Source organism: Heterodontus francisci, chromosome 14 (genome assembly GCF_036365525.1).
Source record: "Heterodontus francisci isolate sHetFra1 chromosome 14, sHetFra1.hap1, whole genome shotgun sequence".
Classification (NCBI taxonomy): Eukaryota; Metazoa; Chordata; class Chondrichthyes; order Heterodontiformes; family Heterodontidae; genus Heterodontus; species Heterodontus francisci.
Genome location: NC_090384.1, coordinates 33,045,376 through 33,071,143, shown reverse-complemented (window position 1 = coordinate 33,071,143; position 25,768 = coordinate 33,045,376). Strand labels below are relative to the sequence as shown.

The 25,768-nt window shown below is 42.6% G+C and overlaps 1 protein-coding gene across 5 annotated transcripts in view; it reads left to right on the top strand.

Annotated features, from left to right (window-relative positions):
* LOC137376960 (activating molecule in BECN1-regulated autophagy protein 1-like) overlaps positions 1-18,535 on the top strand; it is a 577,540-nt gene extending 559,005 nt beyond the window's left edge. For all 5 annotated transcript variants that reach the window (XM_068045969.1, XM_068045971.1, XM_068045970.1 and 2 more), the window contains one exon: positions 17,755-18,535. In XM_068045969.1, coding sequence (XP_067902070.1) covers positions 17,755-18,266 — 512 coding nt within the window. In that variant the 3' untranslated portion in view covers positions 18,267-18,535. The remainder of the gene's footprint in view (positions 1-17,754) is intronic.
* The last annotated feature ends 7,233 nt before the right edge of the window (positions 18,536-25,768 follow it).

Genomic DNA, 25,768 nt, shown 5'->3' with positions numbered 1-25,768 from the left:
TTCAATAAGATCATGGCTGATCTTTTCATGGACTCGGATCCACTTACCCGCGCTCCCACAGTATCCCTTAATTCCTTTATTGTTCAAAAAGATATCTACCTTAGCTTTAAAGACATTTACTGAAGAAGCGTCAACTACTTCACTGGGCAAGGAATTCCATAGATTAACAACCCTCTGGGTGAAGAAGTTCCTTCTTAATTCAGTCCTAAATCTGCTCCCTCTAATCTTGAGGCTATGCCCTCTTGTCCTAGCTTCACCTGCCAGTGGAAACATCCTCTCTACTTGTATCTTATCTATTCCCTTCATGATTTTATATGTTTCTATAAGATCCCCCCTCATTCTTCTGAACTCCAATGAATATAATCCCAATCTACTCAGTTTCTCCTCATAAGCCAACCCCCTCAACTCCGGAATCAACCTAGTGAACCTCCTCTGCACCCTCTCCAGTGCCAGTATATCCTTTATATCAGTATATATGGTGTTTCAAGTGCTCATCTCAATATTTCTTAAATGTTGTAAGGGTTCCTGCCTCTACCACACCTTCAGGCAGTGTGTTCCAGATTCCAACTAACCTCTGGGTGAAAGATCTTTCCTCAAATCCCCTCTAAACCGCCTGCCCCTTACCTTATATCTATGCCCCCTGGTTATTGACACCTCCACTAAGGGAAAAAGTTTCTTCCTATCTACCCTATCTATGCCCCTCATAATTTTGTATACCTCAATCAGGTTCCCCCCTCAGCCATCTCTGCTCTAAGGAAAACAACCCTAGCCTATCCAGTCTCGCTTCACAGCTGAAATGCTCCAGCCCAGGCAACATCCTGGTGAATCTCCTCTGCACCCTCTCCAGTGCAATCATATCCTTCCTATAGTGTGGCGACCAGAACTGTACACAGTACTCCAGCTGTGGCCTAACTAGTGTTTTATACAACTCCATCATAAGCTCCCTGCACTTATATTCTATGCCTCAGCTAATAAAGTATCCCATATGCCTTCCTAACCACCCTATCTACCTGTGCTGCTGCCTTCAGTGATCTATAGACAAGTACACCAAGGTCCCTCTGTACTTCCTAGGGTCCTACCATCCATTGTATATTCCCTTGCCTTGTTAGTCTTCCCAAAATGCATCTCCTCACACTTCTCAGGATTAAATTCCATTTGCCACTGCTCCGCCCATCTTACCAGCCCATCTATAACGTCCTGTAATCGAAGGCTTTTCTCCTCACTATTTACAACACCACCAATCTTCGTATCATCTGTGAACTTACTGATCATACAAAGAACAGTACAGCACAGGAACAGACCATTCGACCCTCCAAGCCTGCGCCAATCTTGATGCCTGTCTAAACTTCTGCACTTCCAGGGTCCGTATCCCTCTATTCCCATCCTATTTATGTATTTGTCAAGATGCCTCTTAAATGTCGCTATCGTACCTGCTTCCACCACCTCCCCTGGCAGCAAGGTCCAGGCACTCACCACCCTCTGTGTAAAAAAACTTGCCTCGCACATCCCCTCTAAACTTTGCCCCTCGCACCTTAAACCTATGTCCCCTAGTAACTGACTCTTCCACTTTGGGGAAAAAGCTTCTGACTATCCACTCTGTCCATGCCACTCATAACTTTGTAAACCTCTATCATGTCGCCCCTCCACCTCCGTCATTCCAGTGAAAACAATCCGAGTTTATCCAACCTCTCCTCATAGCTAACACGCTCCAGACCAGGCAACATCCTGGTAAACCTCTTCTGTACCCTCTCCAAAGCCTCCACATCCTTCTGGTAATGTGGCAACCAGAATTGTACACAGTATTCCAAGAGTGGCCTAACTAAGGTTCTGTACAGTTGCAGCATGACTTGCCAATTTTTATACTCTATGCCCCGACCGATGAGGGCAAGCAAGCTGTATGCCTTCTTGACTACATTATCCACCTGCGTTGCCACTTTCAGTGATCTGTTTACCTGTATGCCCAGATCTCTCTGCCTGTCAATACTCCTAAGGGTTCTGCCATTTACTATATACTTCCCACCTGTATTAGACCTTCCAAAATGCATTACCTCACATTTGTCCGGATTAAACTCCATCAGCCATTTCTCTGCCCAAGTCTCCAACCGATCTGTATCCTGCTGTATCCTCTGACAATCCTTGTCACTATCCGCAACTCCACCAACCTTTGTGTTGTCCGCAAACTTACTAATTAAACTTACTAATTCCTCCTGTATTCACGTCTAAATCATTAATGTACACTACAAACAGCAAGGGTCCCAGCACCGTTCCCTGCGGTGCACCACTGGTCACAGGCTTCCAATCGCAAAAACAACCCTCGACCATCACCCTCTGCCTCCTGCCACTAAGTCAATTTTGGATCCAATTTGCCAAATTGCCCTGGATCCCATGGACCTTATCAGAAGCCTTACTGAAGTCCATGTAGACTACATCAACTGCTTTACCTTCATCTACACACCTAGTCACCTCCTCGAAAAATTCAATCAAATTTGTTAGACATGATCTCCCCCTGACAAAGCCATGCTGACTATCCTTGATTAATCCCTGCCTCTCCAAGTGGAAATTAATCCTGCCCCGCAGAATTTTTTCCAATAGTTTCCCTACCGCTGATGTTAGACTCACTGGCCTGTAATTACCTTGTTTATCCCTGCTACCTTTCTTGAATAATGGTACCACATTCGATGTCCTCCAGTCCTCTGGCACCTCTCCTGTGGCCAGAGAGGATTTGAAAATTTGTGTCAGAGCCCCTGCAATCTCCTCCTTTGCCTCACATAGCAGCCTGGGATACATCTCATCTGGGCCTGGGGATTTATCAACTTTTAAGCCCACTAAAAGCACTAAATACCTCCTCCCTTTCAATGCTAATTTGTTCAGGTATATCGCAGTCCCCCTCCCTGATCTCTACACCTACATCGTCCTTCTCCATAGTGAACACAGATGAAAAGTAATCATTTAAAACCTCACCTACATCCTCCGGCTCTACACGCAGATTGCCACTTTGGTCCCTAATCTTTCCCTGGTAATCTTCTTGCCCTTAATATACTTATAAAATGCCTTGGGATTTTCCTTTATCTTGCCTGCCAGTGTTTTTCCATGCTCCCTCTTTGCTCTCCTAATTATTTTTTTAAGTACCCCCCCCCCCCCCTACACTTTCTATTCTTCTCTAGGACCTCTGCTGTTTTTAGCCCTCTGAATCTGCCATAAGCGTCCTTTTTTTTCCTTATCCAATCCTCTATATCCCTTGACATCCAGGGTTCCCTGGACTTGTTGGTCCTACCCTTCATCTTTACGGGAACATGTTGGCTCTGAACTCTCTCTGTTTCCTTTTTGAATGACTCCCACTGGTCTGATGTAGACTTTCCAAAAGTAGCTGCTCCTAGTCCACTTTGGCCAGATCCTGTTATAACATATTGAAATCGGTCTACCTCCAATTCAGTACCTTTATTTCCAGTCCATCTTAGTCCTTTTCCATAGCTACCCTAAATCTTAGAGTTATGGTTCCTCCTTGAAACTTTTTGTTTCAAACCCTCAGTTTGTCTTGGAATCCTGCACTTTGAGCGGATGCACTATTCCCAGAACGGCTGAAGGGAATTGCCAGCCAAATCTGTAGATTCAGAGCATATTCAGAATTTCCCAGCATGCATCACTAGGCTTCTCTTGCGTTCAAGAGGAATGGTGTCTGCCCTCATCCTATGAGTTTCTTTGGTTTAAACGAAAGACATTGAAAAAACTGGTGATTGAATTTTCACAGCTTTATTTCAAATTTTATGCATTTGTAGTAATTACTACTGTTATGAACTGCCTAATTTTTATCTCGCATTAGACAACACCTGTGGTTAGCAGTGCCTCTGGTTCTTTTGTTACCATTTAGTATGCAAAATAAAGATTGTTTATCTGGAATAGATTTCTTTTTCTCAATGGCAAAAGTGCTCTTTGTTTTTTCCACCTGATTTAAACCCAGCTGGGAGATAACTTTGAACAGTGAATGTAATATGGACTCCTAACAAAAGCTGTTTATACTTTGTCGATTAGCTCTGATAACCCCACCTGTATTGCTCAGTCAGGTGCATAAAAGTACTGTGGTACTGAGTCACACCAAATTGGAAGCACACGGGTTCTTTCTTATGGTGTTTATTACTGCATTTTCAGCCACAGCTGGTGCAGAAATTGAATACAACTATCTACCATAATAATAATATATTCTTCAGATGGTTGTTTAAAAATGCTTCAGCATCAATATGTTTAATGCCCTGAATTCATTCCCAAATGCGCAAATAAACATTCTCACTCATCAATTAAGATTGGATTATGTAATCACTCTTCTGTATTGCACTATTTTCTCTAATAAACAATGGGCCGGATTTTGCAGTCAGCAGCAAAGCAAAGGCATTCGCCACTGATCACAAAATAAATTTTTTAAAATGAGCTTAAAAATCTACTAATTAATCATTTATCAGCATTTCACGATTATAACATTTTATTTTCAGGATCAGTTCTGTTGTGCGTCAAATTTAATCAAGCACATCACTGTTAAAAATCCAGATATACCTGACTGAGCATGGTGTAACTTTTTATGTGGTTTCAAATGGCAATGTGGGGGCAGGAAAGTTGAAATGGTCGCTGATTTCAGTGACTGCCAGCGATGCAGGGGTTGGGGAGGTGAGGGGCTGGGGGAGTTTTGGGGTCCATAGTGCAGCCTACGTCAGAACCCTGAGTGACCAACCGCAACTTTAGGATTTTCACGCTAATCTGCATATGCCCGATGCCCTGAAGTTGCTGTCAGTTTCAGAGGGTTAATACCGGCAACACTGATGGTTCACCAGCACCTTACCACCGCACCCCCACCCCCGGCGTTAACCGAATTAGAATTAAGTTTAGAAAAAAGTACAGCACAGAAGGCCATTCAGCGCATCATATCCGAATAAACTAGCCACCCAAACTAATCCTACCTTCCAGCACCTGGTCTATAGCCCCGCAGATTACAGCACTTCAAGTACTTGTCCAGGTACCTCTGAAAAGAATTGAGGATCTCTGCCCCCACCACCATTTCTGGCAAGTTTAATAAATTTCAACCTTTCTTCTTTAAACCCAAGAAAACCTGTTTGTGCTGGTTTCTTTGCCTTATAATTGGAAAGCGGTGAACAAGGATTCACCAAGGGGGAGCTGAAAACATGATGTCTTTGAAATTAAACCCTGTTACAGTAAGACGAGGTGACGGCTGAGAGGGACCCCTAGACACCACCTCACTTGGTCGTAACAGGAGAGCAAGTGGTTTAATGACATTCTATGAAGTTATATGGGTAAAGAGCAGGCGTGTGGGTCTAATTGTATAGCTCTTTCAAAGAACTGGCACAGGCACAATGGGCCGAATGGCCTCCTTTTGTGGTATCAGATTCTGTGTAGTTTTTTTCCTCCTCGCGCTGAACCTATTCTGATTTAAATCTGTATAATTTATTCCCTTTAGAAAGTGTAACTATTAATGCAATGATAACTCAATATGAATTTAAAGAAAATTATGAACCAGGAATCAATAGCACCAATGCAGACAATAGCATCAGCACCCTACAGTAGACCTGAAAAGCAATGATTTGTAGCATGCTCACAGGGCTGCTACCAATGAGTTTTTAAGAAGCTGCACTTTGTTGATTTTGATACACAGCAGGAAACTAGTCATTTTTGTTAAATATTTTTTTCTCTGTGACATTCATGTGATTTTTTTTGAGCAAAAAAATCCTCAGGAGGCAGTTTAAAGTTTTGCAGTGTAGCTCAGTGACTTATATTGCGTCACAGCCTTACCACATTGAATTGCATGTCTTATCCCCAGAATAGAAGTACCACTGGGTATTGTGTTCACAAGGAGGCAGCACTTCATCAGCGAAACAAATCTTGTCTTGAATCAGCTGGAAAATTGGAATTTTGTCCTACAGTACTGTTATGTAACAATTAACTAAGCAAATTAATAGAGGCAAGAATATTGTTCCTTGGAAAAAAAAAAGTACACTTGGGTGCCAAGTTGGAAGAGTTATGCTACATTTATACTTGACTGGTATGTGGTTCCGGCCACCGATACGCATTTGAACTGCTTGCCTGGAACTGAAGTCTCCTGACTGGAAGCGAGCCAGGCACATGCACCTACGGTCTGACAATTTAAGTGAAATGCAGAAGGTTTAAGAAGTATCCAGGAGGGATATCCAAGGGATCCCCTTTTTAAAAACAGGTTGACAATAGGCCCTAACTCTAGATTGATGCTGTAACTTTGGTATTGCTGCAAAGTAGAAACCACTTCGCAACATAAAATACTCGAATGGTGAACTTCAGTGAGCCAAACACGTGAATGTTAAGCTCATTCCTTGTTTTTTGTGACAATGAGAGATATGGGGAAGTAGTTTTCACAATTAAATATTTGATTCTGGTACATCAGTTTAAATAAAATATTCTGCCTCAAAAGTGAAGCTGATTGTGTGCAGTCCCAAACTTTTGGAGTAGACTCAAGACACATGGGAGTCTGCATCCTGGAGTTATCCAGTCCGATGTTTTTTTTGTATGCTTTTCCCTATGTATGTATGTGTACCACGATGTTGGTTATCACTTGTGTTGTTCAAGTTGCTTTGATCAAAAGAATCAATGCAGCTTATCGACTTCAAAACAGACACCATTATTCAAATTCCCTACTCTGCCTGGAAGAATGTTAGAGCAGTACAATACTGCCTGGACAGCTTTCCTTCACAGGCAAATGATCATGTTTTCACTAGATAATATATTCTCTGTTCTCCCTCAGCCGCTAGAGGAAGCCTAAAAGTATTAGTCCAGGTTCAAATACTGGTATGAGTGATGCAATAATGCTGTATGGCATATGTATCTAGCAGATCTTGTTTGGCTTTGCTCATGATGAGTCCGAGCATACACACTTTTGCATACATAGAAATACTTAAGAGTTTACAACAAAGAAACAGACCATTTGGCCTAGCTAGTCCGTGCCAGTGTTTATGCTCTACTCGAGCCTCCTCTCACTTTACTTGATCTTACCCTATCCTTATCCTATCAACATATCCTTCTATGCCTTTTTTATTCTGTGTAACAATGTTATTAGTGCTACTGATTTACAGTAATTGAATAAGCGAAATTGCATTTATTTGAGTATTTTAGGTAAACAAACCCAAAGGGTCATGAAATTTTTTTTACGCAGCGAGTAATCTGGAATGCACTGCCTGAAAGGGTGGTGAAAGCAGATTCAGTATTAACTTTCAAAAGGGAATTGGCTATATACTTGAAAAGGAAATATGTGCAGAGCTATGGGGGAAGAGCATGGGGAATGGAATTAATGGGATAGCTCATTCAAAGAGCCAACGCAGACATGATGGGCCAATGCTGCCTTCTGTGTTATATGATTCTAATATCTTCAGGATCAAAAACTATCATGCAAATATTTGTGGGGAAATTGTAATTCAGTCACCTTGGTTACTTTTAAAAGTTATTTTACCTGCATAGTTAATTTTACCTTTTACCTTTTTACAGAGGAAGATGTTAGGGGAAATGTTGCCAGGTAGGAGAATGGCTGTAGGAACTGCAGGTAGCAGTTGTGATGAATTGGAGAGCTGTGTGGGTTGGGAAGGTTTCCCTGGGGATGGGAGTCATTTGGATGTTGGTGCAGTGGAGAGGAGTGTGAGGGGCTGAGAAGGCAGATTGTGAGACATGGAGCACTGGGAGGGACGGTAGTGTTTGAGAACACTGGTAGGGAGGTACCAGAGTCTTGGAGGAGTGGGAGAGGAGTCTTGGCAGTGCTGAGAGGAAAGATGGGTTATGAAAGGAGCGCACAAATTCTTGGATGGGGGAGTTACTGGGTGTTGGGGGAGTGAGTAGGGGTGCTGGGTGTGGCAGCACTAGGATGGCAGAAGTAAAGTGTGAGAACATTGGAGCAGACTAATGTAGAATTACTAGGAGAGGAATTGTGGGATGCTACTGATAGAAGCAAGATGATGGGGTGTTTCTCTGAAACAGGAGGAGCGGATTAGATGTTTTGTGTGCAAAGGGGGGCAGTGAAAAATTAGGGGAATGATGGATCCAATTGTGGCAGAAGGGTCCAGAACGGAGGGGAATTTTATACTTTCCGACCACTGACTTGAGGAACCAGTATTTAATAAGCAGCTACATAATTTTAAATAATACAGGTTCCCCTCAGATTGCTGATGGGGTAACCCTTCTGATTGACTACCCGTACCTCAACCTTCACCATGACTTTATAATAAAAACAGAAAGTGCAGGAAATATTCAGCTGGTCTGGCAGCATATGTGGAGAGAAAAACAGAGTTAACGTTTCAAGTCGATGACCTGTTCTGATGAAAGGTCATTGACCTGAAATGTTAACTCTGTTTCTCTTTCCACAGATGCTGGCAGACCAGGGATAGGCACCAACATATTGCACCACAGACATTTGACAAAATTATTGGCACAGCCACGGACACGGGGGCAGTTAATCTGTATGTAAAGTGTATAGCCATCCTAATGTCATCAAAACACAGTCCGTTTTAAAATGCATTTCTCCCTATTTAGTGAGATTACCTGGCATTGTTTTTGCTTGCAAAAGTAGTCGATGTCTGCCTGCACACATGATGTAGCGATGCGGAGAATCAGGATAGACGTCCATCTGTCAGGAGTCATCTTGATCTCTCTGCCTCTCCCCTCTCCCTCTCTGTATTAATCCCTATCCCCTCTCTGTGTCCATCTCTCACCCCTCTCCCCTGTGTCCATCTTTCTCACCCCCCCCTCCCTCTGTGTTCAGCTCTCTCCCCCCTCTCCTCCCTCTGTGTCTATCACTCTTCCCCTCTCCCTCATCCCGCGCCCCTTCTCTTTCTGCCCCCCCAAACCCGCCCCTCTCTCTCTCTCTCTCTCTCTCTCCCTCGCCTCCGCTCTGACAGTTGCAGAGAGTGGGAACTCTCCGATGAGCAGCTTTGTATCTGGTCTCTTTTTTTAAAAAATCGCAGCTGTCAGTTTCATAGCTGTCAGTAGAGACAGTGCTTCCAAGCCTCGGACAATTTCAGGGTTTCCCAGCGGGCTTTTAAAAAAATCGGAACCCGCCGGAAAACCTGAACTTGTCCAAGGTTCAGAAGTGCTGTCTCTGCTCTAAGCATCTGTCAGCAGTGAAACTGATGGCTGTGATTTTTTTTTTTAAGTTGAACTGGTCTGCAAGAAGAAGCCAGTGGGAAAATTCTCATCCCTGTAATTACTGGTCATGGACCCCAAAATATTTTACCACAGACATGTTGTCAGACCTGCTGAATATTTCCAGCACTTTGTTTTATTTCAGCTTTCCAGAATCTGCAGTATTTTGCTTTTATTACCATGACTTTATAACTGGCCTCTGCGAAGGGGAGAGAGAAGACGGTCCAATCATTGCAGGGGACTATATTTAAAATAACTTCACCAAAAATATTGGAAGCTCTGAATCATTTGCAGCACTGCTCTGCAATGGTTGGGAATACAGCTCTAAGCATTTGAGGTAGGTTGGTGGGCAGGGCAGAGTGTGATCTTTAGGACTTGGATAATGTTGGGTATGGGGATGCAACAGGAATCGGTGAAGCAAGTTGGTTGTGCGGAGGGGAGTCAGAAGCAGCAAGAGAGCTGGCAGTGGGCCAGGTTGTAATATCCCCATTATCAATGGCATTGTGAAGACACAACTGGGAGATCTTTGAATTAAGTTGTCAACAATGCCCACCTGCCTTAGAGCCCAAAGAGGGGGGTTACCTAACAGAGCTTAGGGTACAGTTTGGTCTTTGGTTCACTGTCTCCCTCTAAAGCAGTAAACATGTGCACATGGCATGCAAAATAGAGGGAAATTATTGGGTTAGAGTAAGAAAGGGAATTTTTCCACCCACACCCCGGCCAAGGACAAATCCCCTGCCACAACCTTGGTACCCAGAATCGCAGCTCATTCCTTGGTGAACTGTTAGATTGGGTCAAACAAAGCGACAGTAAAACTGATGTTACAAGAATATCCCTAAACTTAAATAAGCATAAAGAAAGGTACTTTTTCAGACAGCCAGGTTAGACACATTGGGCCAAATGGCTTCCTTTCGTTCTGTAAAATTATTTGATTCTAGATATCAGGGGGTTCAATCATCCAATTTTTAAAAATTATGACTTACCTTCAGGAAAGTACAGACAGGTCTTTCCTGTAGGAAAACCCTTCTTAAACCATTTTAATTTTGCTAAGAAAAATAAGGAAGTCACTTATTACTTTGAAAATAAGAATCTAAATGGGGTAGAGGAGCAAAGGTATCGGGGAATACAAATGAACAAATCGTTAAAAGTTGTGATGCAGTTCAATAAGAGCACGAGAAAGCAAACCAAGCACCAGGATTAATTTCTAGAGGGATAGAATTGAAAAGTAGAGAAGTTATATCAAACTTGTATTGAACCTTGGTTAGACCATTCTTGGAGCACTATGTACAGTTCTGGTCACCATATTATAAAAAGAATGTGGAGACAATACAAAAAAGATTTACAAGTATGATACCAGAACTGTGCACTTATACTTAGCAGGGAAGGATGAACAGGTTGAGTCTCTTTTTTTTTCTTGAGAAAGGAAGGCTGTGCAGTGACCTAATAAAGTTCTTTAAAATTCTGAACAGTCTTGATCGAGTAGACACAGAGAGGCCAGGATTTTATCTGGGTAACAGGGGTCTCGACCTCCGGCAAAAGTGCCACCCAGAACCCTGTGTCACCCCCTCTGTGGGAGGCCTGGCAAATCAAGTGCCAATTAGGCACTGAACTAGACAGCGGCAGGTCTTCCACAGAATCAAGGATCCCTCTGAGAGGGGTCTTTAATTGAGCAGCGCCACTGTGGAGCTGGTGTGTGCTGCCGGTGGAGCACCCACCGGAGGTCCAGGAGTGGCACTGGGCTCAGGCCGCAGGTAGTTTAGGGTGGGAGGGGTCTCATGGAGGAAGGGTGTCCACAGCAAGGGCAAGGAGGTGGCTCTCAGCGCCCCCCCCCCCCCCCCCACTTCCTGATGCCGGGTCCCTCAATTAGGCACTAAGTGCTCTTGAATGAGGGACCCCACCCACCAACCCCCCCGCCCGTCCGCCCCCGGAGCCAGCAAGCAACCCACATGGCTTTTCTTGCCATGCTTCCCGTGCAGCAACAATCCTGCCCGTTGCCGGGCTAATTGTGGTGGTGGGATGAGGCCCTTAATTGGGCATTAATTGCCCACTTAAGGGGCTCAATTGTCGGCCGTTCACAGGCCTTCCCACCCCGGACTTAATTTCGGCGGAAGCGAGAAGGTGGTGCGGTTTCACCCCCTCCCCCCTCATCTCCCCCCATCGCCACCATCCCACCCGATTATATGCTGTTGCTGCCTCCAAACCTGTGCCAGGGGAGAGCATAAATTTTCCCCAAGGCGTCCCCACCTGTGAGGAAGGGAAAAACTAGAGTCATCAATATAAGATAGTCATCAGGAAGTCAAATAAGGAATCAGAAGACAATTTGTTACCCAGAGAATGATAAAAATGTGAAACTCACTACCACAGGGAGTAGTTGAAGTGAATAGTATTGATGCGTTTAAGGGGAAGCAAGAAAAGCATATGACAGAGAAGGGAATAGAGGGTTATGCTGGTAGAGTTATGAGGAAGGATGGGAGAAGGCTCAAGTGGAGGATAAACACCGACATGGACTACTTTGGCTGAATGGCCCCTTTCTGTGCTGAGAATGCGAAACCTGATACCACCTCAGCTTTGCCAGAAACTGCAAAATCAGTCATCAGAGAAATGGCAAAAGGCTCTAAATCCAGAACAAACTGGAATGTGAGTGAACTAGAAACCTCACATAAATGGCTAGTGCTGAAAGGACCCTGATCCAGGATGTCGAAGTGCTAATCAACGTACTGCCTGTGAGTACTAAACAAATGCTCCAATACACCACAGTCAAATGATGGACAAAGGTCAGGGAAACTTGCAGCATATACTCTGTGCAGTCGTAAACAGAACAGAACCAACACATCAATCCTAAAACTGGACTGTCAAAACACCAGTGCCCCTACTGCGATAAGCCGAGTTTGGCAGATACTGTGCCTCCCTCTACACTTGAGTAATGGATCACACAGTAAGAAACTGAGTCTTACCTGACCTCCCACTTTCCTGCCTCACAGATTTTTAAAAAACTCTCAGCACATTCAAAAGCTGTCATAGGCCACAATCTGACAAGACCCCAGGGCCAGATGGATTCATGCCAAGTTTTACGAAGTTCTAATGACCTGACACAGATGCTGACAAATGGACTCCCTTCCACAATCATTCAGAATAGCCGCAATTGCCCTCCTACATAAAGAGGGAAAGGACACCAGCATCTGTGTGTCATGTCGGCCTGTCTCCTCCTCAGCTGCAAAAGTAGATCAAAACCGGTTTATTTGAGGAAGCCCCTCGGTAGATAGAACCAGACATTTACTCAGTGTTGTGCACCATAAAAGCAGGATGACCACACCTTCCCTGGTGTTATTCCTGGATACTAACAGGGTATTCGACCAATTGGAATGCTTCCACTCTGTAGCCGAGACACAGGTTTACTTCAGCAGAAGGTATTGTGCATTACATGGTTTAACAGTCTTTGATCTTTGATTTTTATAAAACTGAGATTCATTCAACTTGCTAGGAACACCAGAAAAAGGTCAAATAGAATAAATTAAATTGTGCCTAGCACACAGCTAGCACAAATAATGCCTACCGTCCAAACCCTGCTCAAGAGAGCTCAGATAAGATGGCAAAACATATTGCCAGAATGCCTGATGAGTGCTTGCTAAAAAAGCTCTTCTATGGTGCATTAATTGAAGAGGAATGTTCACATGGAAGCCAGAAAAAGTGCTTCAGGGAAACCCTGAAAGTCTCAGTGAAGAGTTTCAACATCTCCCAATGAATTATAGTTGATGTCATGGTCATCTTCGACTATGAAGGACGTACACCAGACTAGACAGCAAATATGAGATATAAAGCCAGTAATTCACCTGGATGCTGGAGAAAAAGTAATACTTTTCGGCTTTAACGGGACACAGCTGCATTTTATCAACATAATGATGCATGTTGCCTGACACAGATATTCTATTCCTCATGAAATGACATATCTCATTTAACTTATGGGCGGCACAGTGGCGCAGTGGTTAGCACCGCAGCCTCACAGCTCCAGGGACCCGGGTTCGATTCTGGGTACTGCCTGTGCGGAGTTTGCAAGTTCTCCCTGTGTCTGTGTGGGTTTTCGCCGGGTGCTCCGGTTTCCTCCCACAGCCAAAGACTTGCAGGTGGTAGGTAAATTGGCCATTGTAAATTGCCCCTAGTGTAGGTAGGTGATAGGGAATATGGGATTACTGTAGGGTTAGTATAAATGGGTGGTTGTTGGTCGGCACAGACTCGGTGGGCCGAAGGGCCTGTTTCAGTGCTGTATCTCTAAATAAAAAAAAATAAATAAAACTTATGAACACCAGAGGAGATCCAGGAACACAAAAGAACTGGTCTATGTACATGTTCCTTTTATTTTAACCCTCTTAATGTGTGGAATTATATTTCACTAAACTTCCTATCCAGTAAGATCAACTGTACTGAGGAAGGTGCAAGTCACTTTTCAGTTCCTGACAAAAAGAACTTATATTTGATCGACAAATGTTTGCAGAGAATGCTTTCAGCCTGTCTAGGTTTCTGACATTGAGGTTCTTCAGCATTCTGCCTCAGTTCTGATAATGCACAAAAACGTATTCCCTTTGGGCCCTGAATGTCTATCTGAAAAGCAAGGGAATTTTTCATTGCCAGAAAATCTGTTGTTTGTCTTTTTACCTGCTGCTTTGTGAGTTCTACCTCGTGTACTATAGGCACAGCGGGGATTTGTGAGCAGTTCTAATTGATGGGAGGTGCTTTCATCAGTGCTTGCTGCACATAAAAAATATGGATGCTTGACTTCTAGAAAATGAAATAAAAATTCCTCTGAATAGTTTTCTGGAGTAAAGTGTACAAAAAGCATTTTTATACAGGCTCACAATGCGACAATGTAGTGCATGCTCCAGTACTTAAGTGGAGGATTGTAATCATCAACAGAAAATGAGGCATTCTATCTAAGTGTTTCCAAATCTAGGTGGTTCAAAATAAAATTATTGCCCTGTAACCAACATCTACTAAATAATCAATTTTAAACTGCATAAGAGGGTATGCTTAATAATTTATATGTTTGCTATATATTACAAGCAAACTGCAAGGTAATTTCAATTTTTTGTGGGTGCCCATGCTGCTTTTTTAACAATAACATAAGAAAGAGAAAAGTGGATTCCTGACAGCTATTATGAAGCAGGGACCTAATCAAGAGTTTCAAGGAATACAATCAACCACAAGATTTTATATGGCAGAAGGTCTGGAAGTGTTGCATCGAGCTGTCTGTGCATTCGATTTTGTCTGTATGCTGACATACAACCAAGGAGATTCATGTTATGACATTATTTGTAAATACTCTGGCATCGATTGCTGAAATATTCTCTGTCCAGTATATATATATATATTTGTTATATATTTATGTTATGTATTTTGAATATACATTTGATATTTTCTTGGATTCAGCAGTGCTGTTCAAGCCCATAAGCAGATACTGACTTCATTCAGTACTTTTACAAGTGCCCCTGTAGCGCCCAATATCTAGAAAGAAAATAGAATAATGGGGGAGAGAGGGGAACAGTGAAACCCCTTTGCTATGGAAACTGGATATTTTAATCCTGCACAAGTGTCCTCACCTGCACTTTACCAATCTTCTAAAAGGAGGACTGATTAACCCTTTAGTGGCATGAGGCCAGATGTGGATTGTTAAGCTGCTTTATTTTACAGTCAGAAAGAAAATGTGCAGCGTTGCAGTTCTAAAGGATTTAATTTCGCCCTCTTCCAGCAAATAAGGAAAAATTATTGTTCAAATGAAAGGTCATCTAGCTACCTGAAACGTTAACTCTGTTTCTCACTCCACGGATGCTGCCAGACCTGCTAAGTATTTCTAGCATTTCTGTTTTGATTTCAGATTTCCAAAATCGGCAACACTTAGCATTTGTTAAAAAAAAAAGTAGGCCACCCTGTCCTGGTTAGAGAGTAAGCGACTTTTCTTTATGGAATGGACAAGTTGCAATCTGCCCAGCCTTATCTTAACTTCCCGTGCAACCTTGGACCTACCTTTCACAGCAGACTCCCTAACTGACCTGAGCATGTGAGTCTTTGTACTTTCTCTGGACAGGAAGTTGGCAATTTGACCTCTGAGTCAATCAAAGGTTGATCTGTAGGCTATCAATTAAATCAGCTACTGCCCTCCCAAGCTTGGATTTCTACGAGACAACTCCATATGAAAGAACAGTTTGTCCCTCCGTCTCATGTGAATGCCTATTGAAATGAGATAATAGATCATAACCTATTGTCTCAGATTGTGTGAATAATAATGTAAATGGCTCTCATTAATACATGAATGAGCTCATTAATGTACAAAGCCCTCTTTGTACCAGTCTGCAAAGTCACACTTTGTCAAGGTAACAGCTAGGATGCTGGAACTTTGAGAATAAACCCAAAAAAATCCTGAGCCTGAGTTGATATGAGGAATGTATTAGCAAACCAAAAATTTCTGCCAATCCAACAGCAGCTTCTGAATAGCCAACCTTTAATTAAAATCTTACACTGGCTGTTGTGCTTTTTGACAGCCCAATCGGGAATGTACAGCAGCAGTACAGGAAACTGGTAAATCACATTTTATATTTGTGTTTGTACATCCACGACTGGGACTTTTGTTACCTAATTTTTCTTCCATAGCAGTGGACATCTATATAGAGCACTCTGTAAAACTCGGTGCTCTCCAGTCACACCCACTGTACACCTAGACGTTGTGCAACAACCAGTCATGGGATTGCAAGTGTCCATGTGCATACTGACATATAATTGTTAATCCCAAACTTTGGTTCTGGCCTACTTTTGACAACATCACTAATATATGATGCCATCTACATTGACGTGATAGTCGTATGATATTTAAGCGATAATCTACTATTAACTACTTGGAAATAATACTAATTATCAGGAATGAATGAATCCCTTTTTTTTCCCTATCAGTTTGACAGAACTTTAGCTGGCAATCATGCATACAGCTGTGATTTCATGACAGCTGAAAACCTCTTGAAAATTTTACAACAACTGCAATACTTGATTTTCATATGGTGTCTGAATATTCCAATTTAAAGATCTATAATCTTTTCTACTTGTAAATACAAAAATATAATAGTTACGTATTTAACTGCACAGTGAGTGCCTGCAGTTGTCCATGATTGTATAGTGAGTGTCTGATGTTGACTATGTATAACGAGCTTCTGTAGTTGTCTGTATGATTGAATATTGTATGTGTGTGGGCATTTTGTAAAGATTGAACTGCACTGTGTGGCTGAATACCAGAGGTATTTTTGTCATCTCAAGGGCGACTATGCAGACGTACTTTCCAAGCAGAGGGGTTTCTGTGAAAGATTGGGGCTGCTGCTTTAGATGGGAAGGACTTCGGTGTATCAGCATTGTTGCATATTACATATGTGTATTAGCATTGATAAATAGTTGAAAGAAGTGACAGCATTGGAACTCTTTTAGAATTGGATTGTTTTGTATTTCCTCTTTGAATGTTGGTTTAACTTTCTGTCTTTAGATTCTTCTCTTCTCTGCAGCAGTCTGTATGACAGGTAGGCAGACAGCCTGCATCTTTTTCTCTGCCAATTGCACTCTGTAACTGTCTACTAAGAGATACCAATATCAGTCATGGTAACTTGCCCTCCAATTTTTCACTTGTCTGATTACTTTCTTTCGCTGTGTGGAATCAAATCATCCATGAATGGTTTTTCTGTTTTATCCTAAACAAGGGCCCTGGTGAATTTTGGTAGGATATTTACATGCTTTTGATTTTCTACAAGGTCAGCATTAAAATACTCGTACCATGTCCATGGCTTGCTCATGAGAGCAGCAATGTTCATGAGTTGCTGTGACCAATGAATAGAATACTTAATCCTCCTGGAGAGGATGTTCAAGATGACAGCTAGTCATTTCTGGAAAGGGATGTGAAAAGGGTTGCATGATTTGCTCTTAATGCTAATTCCAAAAAAAATTTTCGCTGTACCCCATGCATGTTGTACACACAAAGAATAGATGGGAAACCTGATTTATAAATTACCAGAAAATCTTCACTTGAGAAATAATCTGGATTTTTCAGCAAGGGTGAAAGTGAATCTCATTCTGTGTTGGACAAGTTAGGTTTTACTGCCCCCTCATCTCATTACTAGGTGATGTGGCATAAATGAAGGGATGTTTCATTTGTGTGTTTCTGCTCTCTCCCGATGATCGCCACACAATAATTTGCTGCTTTTAACCATTGCCACATAGCAGCAGCTATTCTTTTGGTGCAGGGGAGAAAGGGAAGGAACCCAAGGGTAAATTGGCTCTTTCTACCAACTGGTTAAGGGGGTTAACAGCCACAAAAGTAGAAGTTTGCAAACAGGCTGTTTGCTAGTGCTCAGGCAGTAAATAGAACATTAACGATTGAACTGAGATCTCGTGGGGAGAGGGAGCAGATTAAATTTTTACCTAGGTGAAGGAGGATGGATTTCCAAGAAAAGACATCCTGCAATATTTTAATTAACGTAGCAAAGTACTTTTAAATATCAGGCCAAGAACGTCTTGTTAAGGCATTCCATAAGCATCAGAAGTAAGCAAAAACCTTTTCTCTTTGTCCTACTTTAGGAGATGCTCCGGAGTACATTCCAGGAGAGGATGCCCTGTCACGCATCCGTCGACTGATTGCTGAGGGTTGGATGACAGCAGTCGTTCAGCGAGAACAAGGCACTACCACAGCCTCCATGGGAGGGTTTGGAAACAACATCATCGTCAGTCACCGGATACACCGTGGCTCACAGACCGGGAATGAAGCGCTGGCGCGATTGAGTGTGCACCTGCCAAGCAACCAAGGCAGAACAGAAATGAACAGCAGTTACAATCAGATTCTAGTGGACTCTGCTGCACCCAGCAGCTCCAGCAACTTAGCAACAGACTTCAGAGAAAATAACGAAAGGGATCAGACAGCAGAGCAGCTCAGCAGAAGTGGTGCCCTTGGGGATGACAGGAGCTTTGGTCAACAACCCACCACTTCTATGGACACAGACGACCTTTTCAACTCTGTCAGCGCACACAGCCCCCATATTGTTGACAATATTGATAATCATGGCACTGACGACAGGGGTTCCGACAGGAGGTAGAATTTGGTGCTCTGCTGTTCACAGCAAAAGAAGTAATAAAATTGCATGTCCCATGGTTTGTATGTGTAGAATCTAGCTAAACCAGCCAAGGAAATTCCACTTATTTGTTTTTAGTAGAATGTGATTTAAGTTGAATTTTTTCTTTTTTTTTGTAAACTGGTAACTTGTTATTTTAGAAAAATGGAATATAGTCAAGTGCAAGCAATGGCGTACTATGTGAACACCAAAGATCACAATAACAAATAAAAACTCTTTAAAAACTGGAAGAAGATCATTGCAAATGTGATTTATTTAATTTAAACTTCATGAATTTGCACTTCCAAGAGTGTGTCTTTCTCCTTTTTGTCATATAAGCTATCAAATAAACACTTCAAGGTTTTGACCTGCCTAACTTTAGCTGATGTGGCCAAAGTAAGAATTACTACAAAGTAACTCTCAGACAAAGTGCATCAGGCAAGCCTTTTTAAACAAAAGTGTTTGAAAACTAACAACTTATGTATAGTAATATGTTGAAGTAATCCATCATTTCAATGGTGTTAACTTATTCTTCATATCACACTCTGTCCTCTGAGTCTGAAGGTAGTGTGTTCAAGTCTCCCTGCAGTACTTGAGTGCATAATCATAGAATAATGTAGCATGGAGACCATTTGGCCCATCATGCCTGTTGTAGCTCTTTGAAAGAGCTATGCAATTAGTCCACTCCCTGGCTCTCACCCCATAACGCTTTAATTTTTTTGCATCAAGTATTTATCCAATTCCCTTCTAAAGTTATTATTTGATCTGTTTCCACCGTCCTTTCAGGCAGTACATTCAAAATCATAATTGTATAAAAATATTTTTTCATGTCAGCTCTGGTTCTTTTGTAATTATCTTAAATCTGTGTCTTCTGGTTATTGACCCTTCTGCCACGAGAAACAGTTTCTCCTTATTTACTCTTTTCAGAACCATTCATGATTTTGAACACCTCTATTAAATTGCCCTTAACCATCTCTGCTCTAAAGAGAGCAATCCTAGTTTCTCTAGTATTTCATGTAACTGAAGCCTTTCAGTCCTGGAACCATCCTAGTAAATCTATTCTGCACCCTCTCTAAGGTCTTGATGTTCTCCCTCAAGTGTGGTGCCCAGAATTAAACATAATTCTCTAGTCATTTGGTAGTACAGTACTTGAGTATCGCTGAAAACAGAGACATTTTGTCGAAGCTTTTCGTCTTATACTCATCAGGACAATTCGCAAAAATACCAATGTAAGGGACAGCAACAAATTTATACGGAGAAGAGAGTGCTGATTGGTTGGCAAGTGGACTCGGATTGATTGGTGCATTCTCCATGGAGAATGCACCAGTTTATGTTGACTGACAGTTAACTGCCAAGCTGTTTGAAATTTAAACCAGGCAACCTGACTCTGATTGGTCAAGGCATTGCCCTGAGGAATGAACCAGCGACTAGCTGTCACTTACTTTGTTCAGCTGAAACAGGCGCAATGTGTGGCACTGTAGCAAAGAGCAAGGAATTCTCCTGGTTTCCTGGCCAACATCCCTCCTTCAACCAAGATTATCAAAAACAGATTAATTGGCTGCGTATTTTATGTGCCGTTGGGGGATCTTGTGTGCAAAATGCCTGCTATTTTATTTCTGAAGTGTTGCAGAGAAATTGATTGTGTGTAAACACACTTTGTGAAATTTCTGATGGACATGATAAAGCGTGATATATGTGCAAGTTCTTTCCATTATTTCATACAATTTACTTTGCTGTGCCATAAAGTTGCTTTTCTCTTACTATGTGTGCAGAGATCTTCAACTACAGAAGGACATCAAATATGGAACAACAGGATTTTTGCACATTCTTTTCCCAAACCGTGTACTGTCCACCCTATCATGGATTACGACCAACCCATTTAATCTCCTGAGGGCAAGTTGTGCAAAATGTCTTCTGAAGTCCGCAGGTAATTGAGCAAAGTTGCAGAAAATCTTTCGATCCTTACAGTTCCAAAGTCAACTGCTTATCCCATTTCTTTACTCTCAGCAGCACAGTTACATTACATGAAGTTTTAATATCCTATCCTTATAAACTTAAGCCCTGCTCCTAACCTGGATAATATTTAACCAGCTTTCTTATGACCAAGTTAGTTGACTTGGTATTGTTGGTTATTGCTGGAAATCTGTTCCACATATTTATGTTTCTTTACGGGGATGGGGTGGAGAATATTCTTATCTCCAGTTTCACTTGTGGAATTGAGTAAGAAATCAGCCTTCTTCCAAGTTGTTGTGGTATATGGCTGTTTTTAAGACCAAAACATAACCCATGTCGATGTTTATAGTGCTAATATTCAAAAAGTGATGGAAAAATTTCTTGGTGTTGTGTTTTAATTTCCCTCTGATTTCCAACTGCTTTGATTATGGCACCCATAGTTGAACCGAGGATAGATGATTGGGAATGGGTGTGATAGGATGTGGCCACAAACAAAATACGGAATTAACTGTTCAGTGTCACTCGCGGTTGGTGATGGAATTCCTTTCTGCACCATTCCCTCTGTTATCTGTAGTCATTCCCTCTGTTATCTGTAGTCATTCCCTCTGTTATCTGTAGTCATCGACCAGAACATTCGTGTCATTATAATGAATGGGAATGGCATTTTGGCATTCTATGCTTGGATCATTTTGCATTTATCCCAATTCTACTGTGTGCCCTTTTTATAATGAATCTAAAGGAATTGGTGATAGTGTTCTGCTCTTCAAAATGTCTAAGGTGGCAATTGCTACAGCAGGACTATAGGTAAAAAATGCAGCAGGGTGGGACTAATTGGATAGCTCTTTCAAAGAGCTGGCATAGGCACGATGAGCCAAGTCGCCTCCTTCAATGCTGTATGATTCTGTGATCACTTGACATAGAATGATACGACATTGAATATATGATGTAAGTCCCCTTGCATATCACAATGAGTATCAGAAAAGAGCAGGTATATTTTTGTAGCTATATGAAAATTTAGGTTGCATTTATGCACAAAATTTAACGAGGACCTGTCAACTCTGATATTTTTTCCAACCTGTGAATCGTTCAGCTAATTCAGTGCCGTGTCTTAAGTGAGTAATGGTCAGTATCAGAAACTGGTACCATAATGTGCATAGAGACAGCTCAAAGCGTTGCATCTTAGGATAGCAAAACAGTGGACACCAAGCAGGAGGGGAAAAGCTATGGGAAGCAGGGAGACCCACGATTTGGTTTGAAGAGTTTGCAAGTTCCCCTCCAAGCCACACACCATCCTGACCATAGAAATATTATGGCACAGAAGGAGGCCATTCAGCCCATCGTGTCCGTGCTGGCCGAAAAAATAGCCGCCCAATCTAATCCCGCCTTCCAGCACTTAGTCCATAGCCTTGCAGGTTACAGCACTTCAGGTGCATGTCCAGGGACCTTTTAAAAGAGTTGAGGGTTTCTGCCTCCACCACTATTCCTGGCAGTGAATTCCAGACATCCACCACCCTCTGGGTGAAAAAGTTTCTCCTCATGTCCCCTCAAATCCTTCTACCAATCACCTGAAATCTATGCCCCCTGGTAATTTACTTCTCCGCTAGGGGAAACGGGTCCTTCCTGTCTACTCTATCTAGGCCCCTCATAACTCTGTACACCGCAATTAAGTCACCCCTCAGCCACCTCTGTTCTAAGAAAAACAACCCTAGCCTATCCAATCTTTCCTCAGCTACAACTTTTAAACCCCGGCAACATTCTTGTAAATCTCTGTATTCTCTACAGTGCAATTATGTCCTTCCTGTAATGTGGTGGCCAGAACTGTACGCAATACTCCAGCTGTGGCCTAACCCGTATTTTATACAATTCCAGCATTACATCCCTGCTTTTATATTCTATACCTCAATCAATAAAGGAAAGCATTCCATATGCCTTCTTCACCACTCTATCTACCTGTCCTGCCACCTTCAAGGACCTGTGGACATGCACTCCAAGGTCTCTCACTTCTACCCCTCTCAATATCCTTCCGTTTATTGTGTATTCCCTCACTTTGTTTGCCCTACCAAATCCATTACCTCACTCTTCTGGATTGAATTCCATTTGCCACTTCTCCGCCCACTCAACTAAACCATTGATATCTTTCTGGAATCTGCAGCTATCCTCTTCACTATCAACTACATGGCCAATTTTTGTGTCATCAGCAAATTTCCCAATCATTTATATGCCGCAAACAGCAAGGGATCCAACCCTGTGGAACGCCACTGGAAACCACTTTCCATTCGCAAAAGCATCTATCGACTACTACCTTTTGTTACCTGTCACTGAGCCAATTTTGGATCGCACCTGCCACATTCCCCTGTATCCCATGGGCTTTCATTTTACTGACCAGTCTGCCATGTGGGACCTTGTCAAATGCCTTACTAAAATACATGTAGACCACATCTACTGCAGTACCCTCATCAACCCTCCTTGTTAATTCCTCAAAAATTCTATCAAGTTAGCAAGACATGACCTTCCCTTAACAAATCCATACTGACTATCCCTGATCAATCTGTGCCTTTCTAAGTGACAATTTATCCTGTCCCTCAGAATTGATTCTAATAATTTACCCACCACCGAAGTCAGACTGACCGGCCTATAATTATTTGGCCTATCCCTCACACCCTTTTTAAACAATGGTAGTACAATGTTTGCAGACTGCCAACATCTGGTATCTCACCTTGCATCTAGTGAGGAATTGAAAATGATCCTCAGCACATCCATTATTTCATCCCTAGCTTTTTTTTAACAACCTGGGATGCAATCCATCTGGCCCAGGCGATTTATCCACTTTCAAGAATGTCAGACCCTCTAGTACTTCCCCTCTCATTATTGCTTATTGTATCTAATATTTCACACTCCTCCTCTTTAACTACAATGTCTGCATAAACACCCTCCTTTGTGAAGACAGAGACAAAAAAAGCTCATTATGAACCCTGCCCACATCTGCATCTACGCATAAGTTGCCTTGTATATCTCTGATGGGCCCTACCCTTTCCTTTGTTATCCTCTCGCTCTTAATGTGCTGATAAAACATCTTCGGGTTTTCCTTGATTTTACCTGCCAATAATTTTTCATATCCTCTCTTGGCTTTTCTAATTTCCTTTTTTACTTCACCCTGCACTTTCTATACTCCTGTAGGCTTTCTAAAGTATTATGATATTTGTGATCATTATAAGCTTTCTTTTTTTGCTTTAACTTACCCTGTAAGCTTCTAGATAACCAGGGGGCTCTAGAGTTGGCAGTACCACCCTTTATCTTTGTGGGGACATGCCTACACTGTGCCTGTAGTGTCTCGCTTTTGAATGCCTCCCACTGGTTTGCCGCTGATTTTCCTTTAAATTTTTTAAAATTCATTCATGGGATGTGGGCATCATTGTCATGATCAGCATTTATTGCCCATCCTTAATTGCCCTTGAGAAGGTGGTGGTGAGATGCCTTCCTGAACCACTGCAGTCCATGTGGGGTAGGTGCACCCACAGTTCTGTTAGGAAGGGAGTTCCAGGATTTTGACCCAGCGACAGTGAAGGAATGGCAATTATAGTTCCAAGTCCAGGTGGTGTGTGGCTTGGAGGGGAACTTGCAGGTGGGTGGTGTTCCCATGCATTTGCTGTCTTTGTCCTTATAGGTTGTAGAGGTCGCGGGTTTGGATGGTGCTGTCTAAGGAGCCTTGGTGCGTTTCTGCAGTACAATTTGTGGATGTTTGTGGATGGGGTGCCAATCAAGCGGGCTGCTTTGTCCTGGATGGTGTCAAGCTTCTTGAGTGTTGTTGGAGCTGCACCCACCCAGGCAAGTGAAGAGTATCTCAGCACACTCCTGACTTGTGCCTTGTAGATGATGGACAGGCTTTGAGGAGTCGCAAGGTGAGTTACTCGCCACAGGATTCATAGCCTCTGACCTGCTCTTGTAGCCGCGGTATTTGTATGGCTACTCCAGTTCAGATTCTGGTCAATGCTAATCCTCAGGATGTTGATAATGGGGGATTCAGTGATCGCAATGCCATTGAATGACAAGGGGAGATGGTTAGATTCTCTCCTGTTGGAGATATACATTACCTGGCACTTGTGTGGTGCCAATGTTACTTGCCAGTTATCAGCTCAAGCCTGGATACTGTCCAGGTCTTGCTGCATTTCTACACAGACTGCTTCAGTATCTGAGTAGTTGTGAATGGTGCTGAACATTGTGCAATCATCAGCAAACATCTCCACTTCTGACCTTATGACTGAAGGAAGGTCATTGATAAAGCAGCTGAAAATGGTTGGGCCTAGGACACTATCCTGAGGAACTCCTGCAGTGATGTCCTGGAGCTCAGATGATTGACCTCCAACAACCACAAACATCTTCCTTTGCGCCGTGTATGACTCGAACCAGCGAAGAGTTTTCCTCCTGATTCCCATTGACTCCAGGTCTGCAAGGGCTCCTTGATGCCATACTTGGTCAAATGCTGCCTTGATGTCAAGGGCAGTCACGCTCACCTTACCTCTTGAGTTCAGCTCTTTTGCCCATGTTTCAACCGAAGCTGTAATGAGGTCAGGACTGAGTGGCCCTGGCAGAACCCAAACTGAGTGTCAGTGAGCAGGTTATTGCTAAGCAGGTGTCGCTTGATAGCACTGTCGACGACACCTTCCATCACTTTACTGATCATTGAGAGTAGACTGGGGCAGTAATTGGCCGGGTTGGACTTGTCCTGCTTTTTGTGTCCAGGACAAAACTGGGCACTTTTCCACATTGCCAGGTAGATGCCAATGTTGTAGCCTTTGCAGTATCCAGTGCCTTCAGTCGTTTCTTGATATCACGTGGGGTGAATCGTTTTGGCTGAAGACGGGCATCTGTGATGCTGAGGACTTCAGGAGGAGGTCAAGATGGATCATCAACTCAGCACTTCTGGCTGAAGATTGTTGCATATGCTTCAGCCTTATCTTTTGCACTGATGTGCTGGACTCCCCCATCAGTGATGATGGGGATATTTGTGGAGCCACCTCCTCCAGTTAATTGTTTAATTGTCCACCACCATTCATGACTGGACGCGGCAGGACTGCAGAGCTTAGATCTAATCCGTTGGTTATGGGATCGCTTAGCTCTATTGCATGCTGTATCCAGTCCACTTTCGCCAGGTCACCTCTCAGTTTCATAAAATTTGCCTTCCCCAATTTAGAACTTTTACTCCTGTTTTATTTTTGTCATTGTCCATGATTATGCTAAAACTAATTGTATTATGGTCACTGTCTCCAAAATGGTCACCCACTGTTACTTCATCCACTTGCCCAGCTTCATTACCAGACTAAATCGAGAATTGTGCCCCCTCTCTTTGGGCTTGTTAGGTGCTGCCTAAAAAAGTTCTCGTGAATGCAGTTCAAGAATTCTGTGCCCTCTGTATCCCAGTTGATACTGGGGTAGTTCAAATCCCCAACTATTATTGGCCTATAGTTTTTACACTCAGAAATTTGCCTACATATTTGTTCTTCTATTTCCTTTTCACTATTTGGGGGTCTATAGTA